This window comes from Caenorhabditis remanei, chromosome II (assembly GCF_010183535.1).
Source record: "Caenorhabditis remanei strain PX506 chromosome II, whole genome shotgun sequence".
Taxonomy (NCBI): domain Eukaryota; kingdom Metazoa; phylum Nematoda; class Chromadorea; order Rhabditida; family Rhabditidae; genus Caenorhabditis; species Caenorhabditis remanei.
Window position 1 is genome coordinate 3,649,408 of NC_071329.1, and position 18,719 is coordinate 3,668,126.

Sequence of the window (18,719 nt, forward strand, 5' to 3'; positions counted from 1 at the left end):
AAATTTCTGTTCAAATTAATAAGCAAACCTGGTTTGAGATATGGAATAACGGATAGATGATGCTCAAATTGCATATCCTGGAGACATTTAACTTCCTGTACTTGTAGGTGATGTGGAAGTGCAGATAGAATAGGTTTCAGCTCCCGAAAAAACAAATTTTCCGCATTCCCTGGTTTGGTGGATTTAGAAAGATTCGAAAGGTATACTGAAAAAAACATATGTTTTTTTTTCAGATAAATCAGATATATGTTGCTCACCAAATACTATCATCTTGTTGATTTTCAGACTGGGTAGCGAGAAAATAGTTCCGAGATGTTCCGCCGCTTTTCTTACAAAAGATCCACTTTTTTCTTCATGATAACAGATGCATTTTCCTGATTCATGACGACGGTATGGTCTACCATCGGGCAGTTTACTGTATGTTACGTAATTTTTTGTTCCAAGTGCTGCTTCCGGGTATTCAAATGAAACAGCTGAAAAGACTGTGATCCGAAACGTTTCGAAAGTCAGTGGCATGCTGTCCACAAGTTTTTGACAACTTTTAGAGCATTTGCGAAGGTTTATTCTGGAAAAGAAACTCATGAAATACTGTACATCCAATATCAGAAATACCTGGTGTTCAAACAGAAACCGTCAAAAAGATTTCGTTGGAAGAGATACGGGGTTGAAAGTATTACGTTTTTCTCGCGGGAAGTTTGAGACATCATCAAAAACTGAAAAATGGAAATAATAGACAATGTATACCAGTAACAAAAGAAAATAACGATGGAAAAACTATAAAGTACACAGAGAGTGACTATCGACAGAGTAGACCGTCGTACGCGTCGCAAGCCATCCTGCGTCGCGTGTGTGGTCTCAATGGTGTATGTGTCTTCAACGAATCTACTCAAGGAAATTAGGTGTCCAGTGTGTACACCGATATCATTAAGACATCGCTATACTTACTGTGTCTTCAAAAATATATTTTTACGGCACGGAGTAACTGGTATGCGGCAGAGTTGCATGGAATTCCGACTTCCGACTTCCGGATAAGAAAAATCACTTCCGACTTCCGACTTCCTGATAAGGAATTTTACTTCCGACTTCCGGATAAGGAATTTTACTTCCGACTTCTCTCATTACATAACGGTGGAATTTCCGAAAAGTATATTTTGCAGAAGTACAAGGAAAAATGGTTTAAAAGGACAGAAAATAGGCTTTTCTTCAGCCAAAAACTAATTTTTCACTGATTTTCGCTAATTTTATGAACTTTTTCTAGGAGTTTTTGAATCTTTGCGAAAAAATCTAATCCCGACTTCCGACTTCCGGGTGTTTTTTAATTCCGACTTCCGGCTTCCGGATAAGAAATTTTACTTCCGACTTCCGACTTCCTGATAAGAAAAATCACCTCCAACTTCCGACTTCCGACTTCCGGATAAGAAAATTTTCACTTCCCAACATCTCTGGTGTGCGGCCCCTCTCACTTTTGCCTTTCGTCTTTCTGCGTGATTTTGGAATCAGATTTTTCAGTTATTTTCAGAAATCAAACGGTACCCAAATCGCGTCAAACGCACGCCAGTAAATCCTGACTGATTTGAACGCGTCCGAGGCACGCCAGACATATTTTTTTCAAAAATTGAAAAACACCAACGTCACGTCAGACCTTCACCCATACACAAAAATGCGTTAAAGGCGCGCCAGGCAGTGCCAAACTATTCAAAACGCGTCCGAGGCGCACCAGTAAGTTCAAACTAGTTCAAATGCGTCAAAAGCGCGACAGACATTTTGTTTTCGAAAACATGTTATGGTTTGTTTATTGCTGCAGCTACAGTATCCCTCATTTTTCTATTTTTTTTTCCGAAAACCCAGACCGTCTCTGTCCTCCGCCGCGCAGCCGTCGGAGTGAACCTCCCCCTAATTAGATTATTCTGTTATTGTCTACCGCCCCCTATCCCCATTTTCGAGGCGGACAAAACCTGTCTATTCTTTTTCTTCGTTCAAATTTCTTATTTTCTTTTCCCTGTCAGAAGAATGTCCGAGCTATTCAAAGGACACAGTTTGAATTTGGAAGAGGACTACGATGTGGATGGTGGGGCGTTTTTGAAGGATAAGGTAAGAGATGCTCCGTATCTATCTAGGTGAGTCGCTACGCAGTGGGAGCGCGCGCCTGAAAATTGGCTGCGTAGCGACTCATCGTTGAGTCAGTTGATACAAAGGGAGTATCACTAGAAAGCTGAGGCCGTGGGAATTCTGAATATGTTTTCAGATTTTGCTCTGAATCAAAATCAAATGAGATACGGAGCTTTTAATCAAGTTCTGACTGAAAAAACCGTATCTCCATCGGTTTTGACGCAAGACAAAAACTGAAAACATATTCAGAATCCCCACGACTCTAGCCTTCTAGTGATACTAATTCCGTATCAACTGACTCAAGAATGAGTCGCTACGCAGCCAAAGCGCACTCAACTTCCTTATTCTAAATCTCCAGATGGTAGCCCTCGTGTTCACCTCGATAAACCCGCGGAGCAAACGTTGCACCTCTTTCAACACCCTTCTCCAAAACCTCTACAATGCCATCAAGTCGAAGCACGATGACTTCGAACTCGTCTTCATTGTCAACAATCTTCTGACGGTACATGAGAGACACTTCCCGTTCAAATTCCCATGGGTTCTCGCGCCGTTCGGCGAGAAGGAGTATCAGTGAGTCTGATCGAAGAGGAAATGAAATTGTTTTCAGTCAAAAAAAATTTCAGATCGTTCGCCAAAAACTACCTCGTCAAGAACAACAACATTCCGTGTCTCTTTATCATCAAGCCTAACGGAGACCCAGTTCTCCGTATGAAACAGGAAGAAGTCCTTCAAAAAATCGATAAACCAGATGCATTATGGCAGAAATGGGCGGACGCTTATAACGACCTGAAGCCAAAGCCGATAAATTATCAGAATTATTCCCAGAAGCCGTCGTGGGTCAGACCTTTCAAGGAGGTTCGTGGGCCACGTCGGAATGAGTGCAACTACAAGTACTATACGTTGTATGAGTACAAGTTTTGAACTGCGCTCCATTGAACTGAATAAATGATTGTCCAGAAGAACCTGAAAACATTCAAAATTAGTGAGATTCATATCATAATTCAAGTTGAATACACAATACAAAATACAGAAGTAAATATCACAAAATACGGCGATGCGAGCTTCCTCGGCAACCTCGAATCTCTCACGATGGATGCTTCTCAGTGGGTATTCACCGCATAGACGAGCAGAGATTGCGTATCCACTGTTGACGCACAACTGCAATTTTCAGAAGTTTAAAATTTAAAAAAAAAGAATTCAGATAGCTATACCAAGTAGATACTAAGGTATTTCATAAATATGTTTTCCTGTTTCATGGTACAAGGGTAGACCATTGCGAGGCAGAGGATGGGATCGAGACCAGTGACACCGGTCAGATAGTGGCCTGAAATTGGATAACGGCTGAAAATTACGGTTTCAGCCGAGTTATAGCATTTAGACCATCGAATTTCAGCAGATTTCACGATAATTTCGAGGCTAGAGCGGTAGAAAAGAAGCTAATTGTTATAAAGTTTGACCGAAAAAGCTGAAATATTCATTTTGTCATCAGTTTTGAGATTTTCCTGCAGAAAATAAGTATTCGATCAATATCTACTCGAAAAGTTTGATTTTTCGGGGGGAAAATGACCTGAAAAAGTGTTTTTCTATAGCAAAAGCTAGAAAAATATGAATTAAAACTCAATTATTCATATTGTTCTAGATTTTTCTACGGAAAAGTACGTTTTCAAGTAATTTTTCGTCCGAAGAACCGATCTTTTCGATGAAAAATTGATCGAAAACTTATTTTCAGCAGTAAAATCTCAAAACTGATGACATAATGAAAACTTCTGCATTTAGAACCAGAAGAACTATTTTTCTACCATTCTGGCTCCAAAATTATGCTGAAAATCGCTGAAATTCGATATTCTGATCGTTATTACTCGGCTCTTTTGATCATCTGATGAAAAATCCGCGCCAAAAGCACGCCAGCCGCTACACCTACTTGTAACGAAGAAAAACGCGTAGACGCCTGCTTGATACTTCTTCAACTCCGGCGTCGCCGTTCGATGCAAAACGAATCTCAATGAGAAAGCGCCCACAAACTGAGCCACGCCCACCAAAACCAGCGAAATCGTCTCATTCAACAGACACAATTTGCCCAACGCAGGGAATCCAGTCAATTTGCCCGCGTATCCAAAATTTTCCGCTGCATAAATATAAGAGAAGAGAGCGGTGAACATTTGAATAACGGTGAGCCAAAGACGATCGCCGAAGAACATTCGATCGCGAGCGACGCCCTCTTCGACGAGAATTGATGCGTTTTCGCCGGCGCCGTTGTGGAGCCACTCGGCGAGTTTTCGGTGGATCACGATTGTGATGAACATTGCGATGTAGCCGTAGTGGGCAAGGATTATTCCTGGAATATGGGAGAAATTTGGGGTTTTTCAGAGAAAAATCTAATTTTTAAGAGACATTTAGAGCAGAAAATCGACATTTAATCATTGGAAATAGAGTTATTGGCTGAAAAATCAACAATTCGGTAGGTTGGAGGGCTGGAAACTAGGTTCTCTGCTAGTTTTCGTGAAAAATCCAAAATTCTAAAGTTTTGCGGCTGGAAAATGGAAGTTTTGAGTCATAAAAGTCAGAAACTAGTTTTCTGTGCCGTTTTCACTAAACGAATGGAAAAACTGTAAAAATCGACCGTTTTCAAAGCTAAAACAGAAAAAACAGGAATTTTCCACCAATTTTTGCCTGAAATCCTGAAAAATTCTGTTTTTAAGTAGAACAACTTAAATTTTCGTGAAATATCGTCATTTTTAATTGATTTTTCGGCTTTTCCTATTGAAAATCGAAAATAGGCTATTCCCCAAGCAACAGAAATCAGCGAAAACTCGTTTTTCACCAATTTTTGAGAAAAAGTGAGATTCTCGCGGGAGAAAAGCAAATTTTCAAATAAAAATCGCTACAAACACGACGAAACAGTGATTTTCCACCGATTTTCCACCGATTTTTTCATCGATTCACCTTCTGACCAGAGACACGAGCATCTCGCCAACGTACTGAGCAACTCGTTGAATTTCCACTCCAAGTCAGCGTCCAGATACGTCTGTCCGATCTGAAAATCGATTTTCTAGCTTTTTATGTGGTTTTACGGCCGTAAAACCTACCCATCTGGCGAAATGAGTGCTGGCAAATACGATACATGAGTAGACAATGCAGGTATAGAGCTGGTGTAGTGATTTTTCGGCGATTAGGTCTTGAGGGAGTATTCTGGAATAAAGATGGGAATTTTCGCGAAAAAACAAGAAAATTGGCCAAAAATTGTCACAAAAACTCACGTTACATGGGGCATCGCTGCGTTCGTAGGAGTCCTTTGTTAGTTGATTTTCGGGGCTCTGAAATCAGAGAATCTCGATTTTATCGGCAACGAATTTCATCAAATGTGTACAAAAAAGCAAACATTTAAAACTAAATATTCGGCGGTAAAATGAGAAGGTAGATCAAAATTTTTGTCATTTATTTATTTATTTTTTACCGAAAAAAATCCGTTTTCAGGATGAAAATAGTGTTTTTATCGCAATTTTCTTTTTTCAGACTGGAAAACTCGCTGGAACTGTGCATTTTCAGTGGAAAAGCATGAGAAATTCACCAAAACCTATAAAAGTCTCTTTAACATGGTTTTTCGAAATTTTCAGCTCAAAAATCACGTTTTTAATCCGATTTTTAAAGTTTTCCTCTGAAAAATTGGGTAAAAACGATGAATTCTAGTCAAAAACCGCTGAAAACCCCCAGATTTCAAACCGCCCGTGTTTCCAAAACTGTGCATTTTCGCGTGTTCGAAAGTTCACCGAATGACGTTTGCGGACTGAACTTTTTGGCGCGAAATTCGACTTTTCAGCGAGAAAAACGGAAAATTTTCGAAGGAAAACGCATCGAATTGTGTGAAAGGTCGAGTTCTTATTATTACAGCAATTATAGTTACAGAGTGAAATTGAGATAGTGAGATTAAAATTATGCAAAATATCACAAAACACAAAATATTACACGAAATAGTGAGATTATATAAGTAGAATTACACGATTTTAGGCAAAATATCATCACAAATTAAATTAGAATAATGAGATTATCGCACTTGACGTCTTCTATTCCCTTTTCCAACAAACTTGGGCGGTGCTGGTGGCAATGCAGCGACACGGGCGGCCTCCTCCTCCTCAAGTCGTTTCTCGACTCTCTCCCGATGGATTGATCTCATCGGAGTGTCACCCATTAACCAGCCAGCGAGCATCCATCCCGAGTTGAGGCTCATCTGAAATTAGCTTCCAATTCAATTTTCTAAAAATTTGACTGAAATCTCTAAAAATATTACAAGGTATGTGAGGATGCCCTTCGACGGAGTGTGGTTTCCCATATGAGTGCAGCCAAGAACAGTTGAAACAGCAACCATCGCGTCGATTCCAATCATACCAGTGAGAAAGTAACCTGCACTGCCTCCTGCACGAGAAAAGCGCCTCTCTTTTCGCACGCGGTCTGCGTCTCCTACAGGGAGGCACGTCTCTCACTCTCTCGCTGGGATTTGAGGGTGTTTGATTTAAAACTGTCAGATTTTGGTATTTCCAAAGAAAAATTAGGATTTTAAGAATAGAAATCAAAAGAACAATAACAATAATGTTAGAAAATCCAAAAAAAGAGGAAAATAATACTGAACAGTAGATAAAACGACAGCTAATATATGGTCAGTTTTGATCGAAAACGCTCAAAAAGCAGTGAACTTATACAAAAATCGGAAACGGATAACTTATAGTCCTTGTTGTCAGCTACATTTTAAGCTATAAAATATATTTTTTGCTTCAGAATGAACTGTGCTATGAGGTTTTCAAATGCCATTGGAGAAGAGATGATAGGGTTATTGGAAAAGACTTCGTCGCTACGTCTGGAGAAATTATTATTTTTTGTCAAACTTTCTTTGTTGCTATAGTACACAACCCGGTCTTCATTTTTCTAGTTGACCACTTTTTTGTGCGGTGTGTTCCTGGAAAGTTATGGCTCATGAAAGCATGGGCTCTCTGCATTCCTTCGTTAAATCGGTTCTTTTCATTCATGGAGCTATATCTTTCTAAGAAGACTTCGTACAAAAAAGTTGTCAACTACAAATATGAAGATCGAGATGTGCTCTACTCAAAAAACCAAAGATTGGAAAACAATCATTTCTTCAGACGTCGTGACGAAGTGTCTTACAGTAACCCTACTCCTTTTTATGCCTTTTTCGAAATTTTCAAAAAGTTTTAACTCACTTCATTTTGAAGAAAAACTTTCGTATCATGGCTCAAAATGTAGCTGATAACCGTCCCAATAAGTTGACCGTTTCCGATTTTTGAATATAGTCTTCACTTTTTCACAAAACTTCGAAAACCTCCAAAAATCGCCATTTTTTCACGATTTTCAACTGATTTCTCCAAATTTTTTACTCAGCTCAGTTTTCAACCGAATTTAATGTTTGATAGTGGAAAATGACGGTGAAGATATTCTGAATAACTTGACCATCTTCTTTTTTTGAAAAAAAGAAGTGTTTTCAGTTTTCGGTCCATGTCGGTCATACTGTAGATGCAATGATGTGAAGAGAGTGAACATATTGTATTTTTTGTGGATATTATCCATATTACAGCACAAATCGACACAATTCATAATTTTTATAACAAAAAAACAAGAAAAACTTCGGAAAATGTTATAAATCCATAGAAAATCTGAATTCGATGCGGTGTCGCGCCATAATTATTCCATTCCCAGTGTTGATGTATGTTTTGTATATCATATTATAGCTAAAAATCCCCTCATTTCATTTATATCACTTTCAGTCTCAAAATATTATGTTTTTCTAGTCGCCGACAACCTTTTCAATTTCAGCAAAAAAAATTTCAGTGTGTGATGCAATCGCGCTCTATTTGCACGCGTGAGAGAGTGGAGACGGCAGACGTCGCTTTTCTCGTGCATTTAGCGTCGCTTTTCTCGTGCAGGAGGCAGTGACCTGGAATTGGAAACATTGGAAGCTGGCCTAACTTTTTTGGGGGAGGGGGGATTTCTAGGCCGCGAGTATCGGTGAGAGACGCAGAGTTTTTTCTCGCGCCGACACAGATTTTCATAGTATTTTTTGAAAATTGTCATGAAAAATAGCGAAAACTGTGAAAATCTACGTCTCCCGCTGATACTCTCTCTCGTTTGCGATGGAGCGCTGTTGTAATACAAATGCTGGGCTAATACCTCCAACGATGAAAACAGCGTAGACAAGAACATGATACTTTTTCAACTCCGGTATCGCCAAGTAATGCAAAACGACTCGAATCAAGAAGGAGAGACCAAACTGCATTCCTCCAACCGCCTCCATTGAGATCTTCTCCGTGAAAAGACACACTCGTGGTGCGACTCCGCCCAACCCGGTCAACCAAAAAGTGAGATTCCAAATCCCTCCTGCATACACAAAAGCAAACGACGCGGAGAGAACATGAGCCACCGAGAGCCAAATGAAGTCCTCGTCGGTGATACGAGTGCGTTGAACCTTCTCTTCGATGAGAAGCGACGAGTGGAGACCGGCGCCGCGGTTGAGAAACTCGGCGAGCTTTCGGTGGAGAGCGACGGCGATGAGCATTGAGAATGGGCCGTATTTGTCGAAGATCAGCACTGAAATAGAGAGATTTTGAGGGTTTTTGAGGTTTTTTGACTGAAAAATCACTATTTCTAAGCAATTTTCAAGATTTTCAACCGGAAAACTTGCTGAAAATGTGTTGAAAACAACAAAAAAGCTCTTTTTACGCTAAAGATGTGAGTTTTCAGCTGAAATGTACTGTTTTTAACACGCAAGTTTTCAAATTTCAATTAAAAACGGCTTCCCGGAGATGTTTTCACCCAAAACTGTGAAATTCGACCGTTTTTGATCTTAAAAACTGAAAAATCTGGAATTTTTCATCAATTTTCGTCTGAAATCCTGAAAATTTCTGTTTTTAAGAAGAAAAAACAAAAATTTTCGCGAAATATCGTCATTTTTAATTGATTTTTCAGTTTTTCCTATTGAAAATCGGCTAAAATTCGCGAAAAAAACATTTTTTACTGAATTTTGAGATTTTCCAACGAAAAGTACGGACTTTTACGGGAAAAAAGCAAATGTTCAACTAAAAAATCGTGAAAAATGCGTCCAAAAAGTGATTTTCCACCAATTTTTGTCTGAAATTCTGAAAAATGATGTTGTTTTTAAGTAGAACAAACTCAACATTGGCAAAAATCAGCAAAAACTCGTTTTTCTTGAGATTTTTCACTAAAAAATGCGCATTTTAACAAAAAAAAAGCAACATTTTCACACAAAAATCGCGAAAAATACGACCAGAAAGGGATTTTCCCTCGATTTTCCACTCAATTCAGTGAATTCACCTTGTGGATTGAGACACGCACACATCGTCGTCATACTGATCAACTCGTTGAATTTCCACATCATGGATTCATCGAGAAAACGATCGCCGATCTGAAAATTTGTGTTTTTGCTTCAAGCGTAGATTTTGGGCTGTAAAATCTATTAGCTCCGCACAGTTCTTACAACTGCGCTCCACCGAAACCCCTTTGTCTCTTTTTCTCTGAGTCTCTCAATTTCGCACACAATTTTCGTCGGTTTCGGTAGAGCGCGGTTGTCAGCTGTGCTTATATACCCGTCTAACGATTTCCGTGATGGAAAACAGGAGAAAAGTGTAGACGATGAATGAATATAACGGGAATAACGCCTCGTTTTCGAGAACTTCTTTTATGAAGTAAGGGAACGCGAGGAGTGTGGATACTGTCCATCTGGAATGGAAAATTGTGATTTTATTGAAAAAAAATCGAATTTTTAATCACTTCGACGCGATATATCGTGGCATCCGGGACAGTTCTTCGGTTAGGTTTTGTACAACTGGCCAGACCACGTCCCACATGGCGAAGGGCTGAAATTCGGTGATTTTTGAGGGAAAATGGAAGATTTTCGAGAGAAAAAACTGGAAAATCGAGAAGAAATGAGGAAAAAGAGTGAAAAACAGACTTTTCGCGGAAAATTTTGGGTCAAAATCATCATAAAGGTAGATCAAACGGATTGAACAGATATTTGTGAGTCTAGAAATACGAAAAATGCAATTTTCAGCTTAAAAATGTGTTTTTTACATGAAAAAGCAGATTTTTCAGATTTCTGACTGAAAAATCTGTCCGAAATGCACATTTTTTGAATGAAAAATGCCGAAATCGAGAAAATCGAGCAAAAACAGTGAAAATGAATTTTCGGCCTAAAAACAAGTCTTCCACTGTGAAAAATACGGACTTTATGCATTTTTCTCGGTTTTATATTCCAGAAAATCCTGAAAACCCCATTCTTCGCCTTCAAATTACTGAAAAATCGCAAAAAATTGGCTGAAATATTGAAATACAACGAAAAAGACAAAATTCGAAGCCGCCCGTGTTTCCAAACCTGTGCATTTTCGCGTGTCGAAAGTTCACCGATAGACGTTTGCGGACTGAACTTTTGGCGCGAGATTCAAAAGTGGGATATGCAAATACGACTTTTCGGTAAGAAAAAAGTGGGAAAAGTGCATCGAAAATCCTGAAATATTAAGAAGGGGTGAGTTTATATTATTACAGCAATTATAGTTACAAGAATACAAAGTGAAATTGAAATAGTGAGATTAAAATTAGGCAAAATATCACAAATTATAGGATAGGGAGATCACAAAATAGGTATATCAATGTAAATCATGATTAAATTAATTTCTTCTGTTCCCTTTTCTAACAGGTACGATCCGTGGTGGTGGTAATGCAGCGAGACGGGTGGCCTCCTCCATTCTCTCGGTATATTCCTCGAATCTCTCACGATGGCAAGTTCTCCTCGGAGTGTCGCCGAAGAGACAGGCAGCGAGCATCCAACCGAAGATAGTGCAGAACTGGAAAAGTTGATTAATTGGATGATTAGCTCTTCGGATAATTAGGAATTACCACGTAGACGAAGAGAAACGTTGGAACAGTGTACCGATTCAGGGTGCAACCAGTGAACATTGCCACGGCGACGGCTGGATTCATTCCAGTGAAACCAGTTAGGAATTGGTCTGGAAACAATGAAAATTGAATAATTTCAATTAAAATTCTTCTTTTTTGTTATTTAACTGTCTTTTCTTTCTTTGATTCGATGATTTTGACATTAAAACACACCAATAGCAAGTTCTGAGGCTAAAAACACTAATTTTTCGCAAAGTCAGGTTTATGGATAATTTTTCTATCGACTTATACAACTTTTGACCCATTTTCAGGCTGAAATTCACGTTTTCGAGCGAATTTTAGCATTTTCCCCCATTATTCGGCGCCCAACCCACTTCCAACAAGGAAACTGGCGTAGACGAGAACATGATACTTCTTCCTCTCCGGCGTCGCCAAATGATGCAAAACGAATCTCAACCAGTCCCTGAACAGTTGTCCGAGGTACTTTTGGTTGGACACGTGGTTTAAAAATTTGGACACGTGGTGGTCCCCAAAAATGCGATTTTTTTTGGCGAGCTTCGCTCGCCATATTAGTAATTATAGTTTCTAAAAGGTTTCTTTAATTAATGATATGAGGTATCATTCTGTAATAGAATGACATTTGGATGCTTACAGTCACGCAAATAAACTTTCAGAAACGGTTGCGATGGAGAGATTTTCCAGGACAAACGACCAGCGCCACGCTCAGACACGCCATACTATAAAAATGTACATAGATGTTCTTAAGATATGTACATATATGCTTTCATAATGTATTTTTTTGAATATGAATTGTTGTTATTGAGAGGAGAGATATACCATGCTCATGAAAACAGATACGACAGACAATTTCGACACGAGAGAGTGAAGCATAACAATAGAAACAAGTTGCAAAATTTGTCATATTGAAAAAAAAAAGATTTTGACTCAGCGGGGTTCGAACCCAACTTCACTCGCACCACACGCATCTACTTTACCGCCTGCGCCACACACCAACTCCCTGACTTCCTTCCTTCGAGGGATATAAGAGACTGCTACTCCGCGCATTTTAACCGGCTCCGATTACTTCAAACTTGCTCTTTTCTATAATTTATTGAGCTGATATGATCAAATTCAGTGCGGGGATGCTAAATACCCCGCTTTCTACCACCTGCAGCGCAAGAGAAAAACGTTACGGCCCGTTTTTTTGATGCCTACAGTAATTTGTCAAACAATGAGCCATAACTTTTTTCTGTGACGACGCAGGTGGTCAGCACGTGGTTTTTTGAACTCTACGTATTTGATTTGATATATTTGTAACAAAAAATTATGAAAAACTAACCCGTATTATAGCGAACGAACAAAACCGGACAACTGTCCGATAATCGGACAGTTGTCCGATGTCTTTATACGGGTTAGTTTTTCATAATTTTTTGTTACAAATATATCAAATCAAATACGTAGAGTTCAAAAAACCACGTGCTGACCACCTGCGTCGTCACAGAAAAAAGTTATGGCTCATTGTTTGACAAATTACTGTAGGCATCAAAAAAACGGGCCGTAACGTTTTTCTCTTGCGCTGCAGGTGGTAGAAAGCGGGGTATTTAGCATCCCCGCACTGAATTTGATCATATCAGCTCAATAAATTATAGAAAAGAGCAAGTTTGAAGTAATCGGAGCCGGTTAAAATGCGCGGAGTAGCAGTCTCTTATATCCCTCGAAGGAAGGAAGTCAGGGAGTTGGTGTGTGGCGCAGGCGGTAAAGTAGATGCGTGTGGTGCGAGTGAAGTTGGGTTCGAACCCCGCTGAGTCAAAATCTTTTTTTTTTCAATATGACAAATTTTGCAACTTGTTTCTATTGTTATGCTTCACTCTCTCGTGTCGAAATTGTCTGTCGTATCTGTTTTCATGAGCATGGTATATCTCTCCTCTCAATAACAACAATTCATATTCAAAAAAATACATTATGAAAGCATATATGTACATATCTTAAGAACATCTATGTACATTTTTATAGTATGGCGTGTCTGAGCGTGGCGCTGGTCGTTTGTCCTGGAAAATCTCTCCATCGCAACCGTTTCTGAAAATTGCGAGAGTTTTTTTCCCTCACAACTAAATTCAGTCTTACCAAAAAAAAAATTTAAAAAATTTTTTTTCCAAAATGTTGGACACCTGGTCACCCTCATTTTTTCAAAATTTCGTCTTGGACAGATGGTGCTCGTCCGATACCTCTGAGACTTTTCGGGGACTGAATCTCAACAAGAACGTCGCCGCGAATTGAATCACTCCCACATACTCCAATGGAACGAGTTCTCTACAAAGACATCTTCTAATCGAAACCTCCAGCCCAGTCCGGTTATAAGTTGACTTTAACACGTCAAACGCGGCTCCCTGAGCAAGATAAGCGCAGAAAACGTGAATAACGATGAGATAAAGTGCGTCTAGAATGAAAAGACGACGACGAATAAGGCCTTCTTCCAGGAGAAGTGATGAGTTCTCGGCGTGAGACGGGTGGAAGTACTCGCGGAGTTTCCAATGGATCACTATGGCGATGAACATTGCAGAGAAGCCGTAGTTCTCTTGGAGAACCTCTGAAATTTGGGAGTATTCGAGATTTTGAGGAAAAGTCGAGCTAAAATGAGTCAAAAATTACTAAAATTGAGCATTCATAGTCAAATTTTGACAGAAATCCAAGCGTATTCACCTTCTTGAAAGATGCAACAACACAAATTCAAAATGCCGGCAAACTCTCTACACCATACATGATGTTTGAAGACGAGATCATTGATCTGGAAGAAAAAAAAGTGATTGTAGCTCGAAAATCCGTTAAAAACCTTTTTGAATCCATAAGTGAGTCCAAATATGCCAATTGTGAAGAGAATGGATGCGTATAACGGATGCAATTCCTTGTGTTCGAGTAGATTTTGTATTAATGAAGATGTCATGGTTAGTGTGGATTTTGGTGCTTCTGGAAAGAGAAATTCGGTGAAACGCAATAAGATTTTCGCTCGATAAAAACGACAGAAAAATCCTGAAATTGCTCATTTTGGGTTATTTTAAAAGTCATTCCAGCAAAAAACATTTTGTGCTAAAAACAACTCAAAATCTCCTCACGCAAATTTTTCAAGTTTTCGGAATGAAAATGACATATTTTGGTAATTTTTGCTATTTTGAATGAAAAGCAATCCGTAAACTCAATTTTTCAGCTGAAAATAAGTGAAAAGCACCGAAAATCGACCGAAAACACACAAAATCTACTAATCCCAACTTTTCAGCCTAAAAATCTCGTTTTCCTTGATGAAATTACTATTTCTAGACTGTTTTATGCGATTTTTGTGAAAAAATGACTCGAAAAAAGCAAATTATTAGGCGGAAATCCTTGAAAATCTCTGAAAATCGGCTGAAAACGCTGAAAATCAAAAAAATAATTCTAGAATTTTCTGAAATTGTGCATTTTCGCGTGTTCGAAAGTTCACCGTTCGAAAGTTCACCGAATGACGTTTGCGGACTAAACTTTTTGGCGCTAATTTCGAAAAAGTGATTTTTTTTTGCAAAAAAACTGAAAAAAAAGTTTTGGAAAGCTGAAAATTGTTTTCATTTTGTACGTGCTCATTTTCAGATGTGCCAGTACCAGGCTTGGTCGGAGTCGGAGAATCGGATAATCCGATTCTCCGATTCTCCGACTTTTTTCGGAGAATTTCTCCGTCGGATAATTCTCCGACTTTTCATTTCGGAGAAATTATCCGAAATTCTCCGATTCTCCAAAAAAAAAAGTCGGAGAATTTCGGAGAATACCGGAGACGACGACACTCAAAACCCTGTTTTGGTGATATTTCTCTACTGGTAATCGCTTTTAATGATGATAAAACATGTTTTAGAAAGGTGAATTCTGAAAAACACAACAGAAAATCCGTTTTAGAAGCATTTTTGGGAACATTTTTGGATTCTCCGAAATTATCCGAAATTCTCCGATTCTCCGAGAAAAAAAGTCGGAGAAAATTTCGGATATCCGAACCTCCGACTTTTTTTTTCGGAGAAAAAGTCGGATATCCGATTCTCCGACTTTTTTTTTCGGAGAAAATTTCGATTCTCCGATTCTCCGAAAATTTTTCTCCGACCAAGCCTGGCCAGTACCTACCAACAAGAACGGAGCATTTCTGAAAGTGTCTGTGGAACGAAGTGATGAGGAACATGCAGATCTCGAGGAATGCATTCTCGTGCTCAAAGTTGAAGAACAACAGTGATCAATTATTTATTGGGGGCTTACTAATAATTAAATATATGTTTTTATTAACATGCCGGATAAATTGAGATTTTGACCGTTTGAATCAACTTAAGAATCAATTCTAAGTTGAACACAATAGTCGTCAGTATATTCGCAAGCTACCGTTGAAACCACTAGGGTTTTACCGTCAGTCGTGGGGATATGAGCCCGTCTGGAAACATAGAAAAGTTGGAATTTTTAGATTTAAAGTGCAGTGGGAAAACAACTTGAGATTAGGTCATGAAATATTAAATATTAATAAATCACAGAGGGCGCAAGGGCTAAGGTCCGCAACTAACATATTCGAGTTTTTCGCGTTGTGTGCACGTCGTGGCTTATATTGAAAGATGCGATGCGCGCGCTTTTGTGAGCAAACGAGGAATTGAGTAACAACCTTGTCCGAGAGGACTACACGGCCGCCAGGAAAAACTCTTCCACCAAATCTCATTTTGAGTCAGGAGAGAACGGGAATTGTGATGTTCATAGCGATTTTTTTGTATATACATTAATAATGAACATTTTAAAAATGTTCTGGAGTATCTGAAGAAGTTTGAAAATGTGACATTTGTCATCCCTTAAGACTACTTTGAGCGCGTTCAAATCAAAATTGGAAACTGGAAATGAGTTCACCTGGGTACCATCTATGCATACTTGTCAACCGGGCCGGCGCGTAACTCGCTTGAACTCAATACTATGAGCTGAAAAATATACCAAAATATAGATCTCGACGAGGCTTTTTTGGCCATTTTCGCGATTTTGGCACTTTTTTCCAGCCCGCGACACATTAACAAATAGCCATCCGGCCCGTAGTAGGCCACGGACATAGAACTCGTCGAGATCTACATTTTGGTATATTTTTTAGCTCATAATATTGCGTTTGAAGCGAGTTACGCGCCGGCCCGTGTCGGCCCGTTTCGGCCCGGTTGACAAGTATGCATCTATGTTATCACAAAATATTGCCGCCTGGCTGGCAAAGCATTTTCAAATAAAAACTTACTGCTTCCACGATTTTGATTCCTTGAATTCTTTCCTGATCTTCCTAAATAGTGCGATAAGAAACTCATCGCTTTCGTTGTTTCCTCCTTCCATCGTTATTTCCGCAGAAAGTCCGTAAGTGAACGAAGAGCCCACCTCCTTTCCAGCACACATATAATGTCGGATGAGGGCAATGAATCCATCCACCGAAATCACATTACCGTCGTAGAGTAGATGGATCTTCTTATTCGGTAGGTTTAAGAAGATTGGGACCCAGTCAGTTCGTGGAAAGGGTTCAGAAACGATCAACTCCTCGGCACTTCTGACCACAGGATTTTCAAAGATTCTCGAGTCACTGACTTCAAATTTGATGCTCTTCAGAGGGTAGCAGGTCTCGTCGATAAATGGATTCAACGCTTCCAACGTGAGATTCTCATCGGCAGATGTATCAATATTGCGAAGTTTGATCTTAAGTTCAGGTGGGAATCGGATAATAGACTCTCCACTTAAATAAATTGTGTTCATTGTGACTGGATGAAGACGACCGCCAAAAATCTTGAAAATCAAATATTTCAGAGCTTCATGAAGTTTCTTCTCATACTTCACCATCTCCACTCTCTTCGTCACCCCACTCACACTATTTTTGATAGTTAGCATGATGAAACTGTTAAATGGCAACGCACGTCGATCCCTCCGACAATAGAATGACTCGAGAAGTGGTTCCAAGCGCATGATGTGATCACTCAATGTCTGATGAGCAAGGGCTCGTGCAAACTCGAATTCCTTGTATTCTCTATAGCAATTTAAAAGATCCGTAGTTGTGTTAGGACCCATAAAGCGATTCATAATCTGATTGATTTTCTCGGACGAATGGATAGGGTCGCTTCGGAGATCAACTGGTCCAAAACTTTCCACAACAGCCAGTTGTTCACGGTATACTCTCAAATTCCTCTCGTGTTCATCTAGTCTAGTCACATCTTGACTTGGGTTTACTTTGTATTCTCTCTCCCTCCACTCCCTCAAATCAGTATCTCCGGGAGTCAGTGCTCCTCTAGTCGACCAATCTTCAAATCCATATTCATCTATATCTGATTCCAATCCTCCATTCTTGTTGTCTCGTTTTGCAGAATCCGGGCAACTGCCTTCTGGATATTCCTTGAAAAGTCCAATTTTATATTCCTCGTCATCAATCAAAAATGAGTGCTCTTTCGGCTCAAAACTATCGATTGTCAGAGGGACTGTTTTGTCAACTGAGCAAAGGGAAGGGCACCGGCCGGTGAGATTGATTCTGGAATTTTCAAAGAATTGCATGTTTTGAATAAATCGAGCATTTCACTCACCTCAAAGTAGTTTTCATATAATGAAGGACTGCTTTCAGACTTTGATACGCAAGTGGTGGATTAGCATTCATTCTGAAATAATTCAAGGTGAAAACGGGACAAAATCATAGTTGTCAAGGTTCGAAAACCCGGGCCTAGACAAAAGTTCCAAGACACAGCCCGGCTTTTTCGTATTTTGTCAAATCAATATAAACCGCGACACGCGCACGCAACGCGACTCGAAAAAATTTCAAATCGTTGCGGACCATACACCTCACTGATGTGCCGGCTTCAAAAAAGTAACAATTAAAACAGTTTTTTGACTTTTTTTCAATCAAGATGATTATTCAGAACGACTTCTAATTCTAAAACATTTCGCGAAAGATTCAAACATTTTCGAAAAATTCGATCTCAAGTCCAGGTCTGGACAACTATGAGAAGATCGATAAAATGAAAGACAAAAAAAGAAATATACGACAGAAATAGGAACAATGATGTGTTAATTGCTGGGTGTGTGTGCAGGAGCGCTCACCCACTGCCGTCATTAGAGCGCATTTGCAGACCACGTTTTTTGGATCTTTTTTTCTCTTTCTGAATACATATTTCAGAGTTTTCCCATAATTATTAGGTTTTGGCGCATAAATATTAGCCGAGCAAATTCGTTACAACTGCGCCCCGCCGCAAACGAGAGAGTATCGGCTAGAGACGCAGATTTCTTTCTCGCGCGAACAATTATTTTCACAGTTTTTGACCTATTTTCACTATTTTTCGAAAGTTTTTATGTAATTTGTTCTTAAAAACAGCGAAAATAGGTCAAAAATGGTAAAAATATTTGTTCGCGCGAGAAAAAATTCTGCGTCTCTCACCGATACTCTCTCGTTTGCGGTGGGGCGCAGTTGTAAGAGGGGGTGGGGCGCTAATACCGAGTTTTCATCGGTACACGTTCGAGTTGCGAAATTTACGAAATTCTTATTTAGTTCCGCATCTCTCAAATTTTGAACCTTTGAAGTAGTTTTAGGATAAATCGAGAAACCAGAATTTATTTTCAAAAAAGTTTATTGAACCAGGTGTTCATAAAATCGAGAGGATAATTTCAATTACGATAAAACCATCATTTCAGATGACAGAAAGATAAGAAATTAA

General features: G+C 39.3%; 4 protein-coding genes across 4 annotated transcripts; 1 reads left to right on the plus strand and 3 right to left on the minus strand.

The window, feature by feature from the left end:
• Nucleotides 1–2,010: 2,010 nt before the first annotated feature.
• Nucleotides 2,011–3,231, plus strand: GCK72_004334 (uncharacterized protein; the record flags this gene model as incomplete). Its single annotated transcript, XM_053724612.1, has 4 exons — nucleotides 2,011–2,091; nucleotides 2,468–2,679; nucleotides 2,733–2,964; nucleotides 3,067–3,231. 4 exons carry the CDS (start codon nucleotides 2,011–2,013, stop codon nucleotides 3,229–3,231), a joined length of 690 nt encoding a protein of 229 aa, XP_053588806.1.
• On the minus strand, nucleotides 2,456–5,380 carry GCK72_004335 (uncharacterized protein; the record flags this gene model as incomplete). Its single annotated transcript, XM_053724613.1, has 8 exons — nucleotides 2,456–2,685; nucleotides 3,022–3,072; nucleotides 3,138–3,267; nucleotides 3,321–3,433; nucleotides 4,031–4,444; nucleotides 5,053–5,143; nucleotides 5,196–5,298; nucleotides 5,367–5,380. The coding sequence occupies 8 exons, from the start codon at nucleotides 5,378–5,380 to the stop codon at nucleotides 2,456–2,458; spliced, it is 1,146 nt and encodes a 381-aa protein (XP_053588807.1).
• A 771-nt stretch (nucleotides 5,381–6,151) lies between these two features.
• Nucleotides 6,152–13,963, minus strand: GCK72_004336 (uncharacterized protein; the record flags this gene model as incomplete). The annotated part of the gene is made up of 12 exons (XM_053724614.1): nucleotides 6,152–6,334; nucleotides 6,395–6,507; nucleotides 8,284–8,700; nucleotides 9,445–9,535; nucleotides 9,717–9,849; nucleotides 9,901–9,986; nucleotides 10,827–10,970; nucleotides 11,023–11,132; nucleotides 11,397–11,485; nucleotides 13,285–13,609; nucleotides 13,723–13,807; nucleotides 13,853–13,963. 12 exons carry the CDS (start codon nucleotides 13,961–13,963, stop codon nucleotides 6,152–6,154), a joined length of 1,887 nt encoding a protein of 628 aa, XP_053588808.1.
• A 1,388-nt stretch (nucleotides 13,964–15,351) lies between these two features.
• GCK72_004337 (uncharacterized protein) lies at nucleotides 15,352–17,668 on the minus strand (the record flags this gene model as incomplete). The annotated part of the gene is made up of 3 exons (XM_003092009.2): nucleotides 15,352–15,454; nucleotides 16,280–17,545; nucleotides 17,598–17,668. 3 exons carry the CDS (start codon nucleotides 17,666–17,668, stop codon nucleotides 15,352–15,354), a joined length of 1,440 nt encoding a protein of 479 aa, XP_003092057.2.
• Between the last annotated feature and the right edge of the window lie 1,051 nt (nucleotides 17,669–18,719).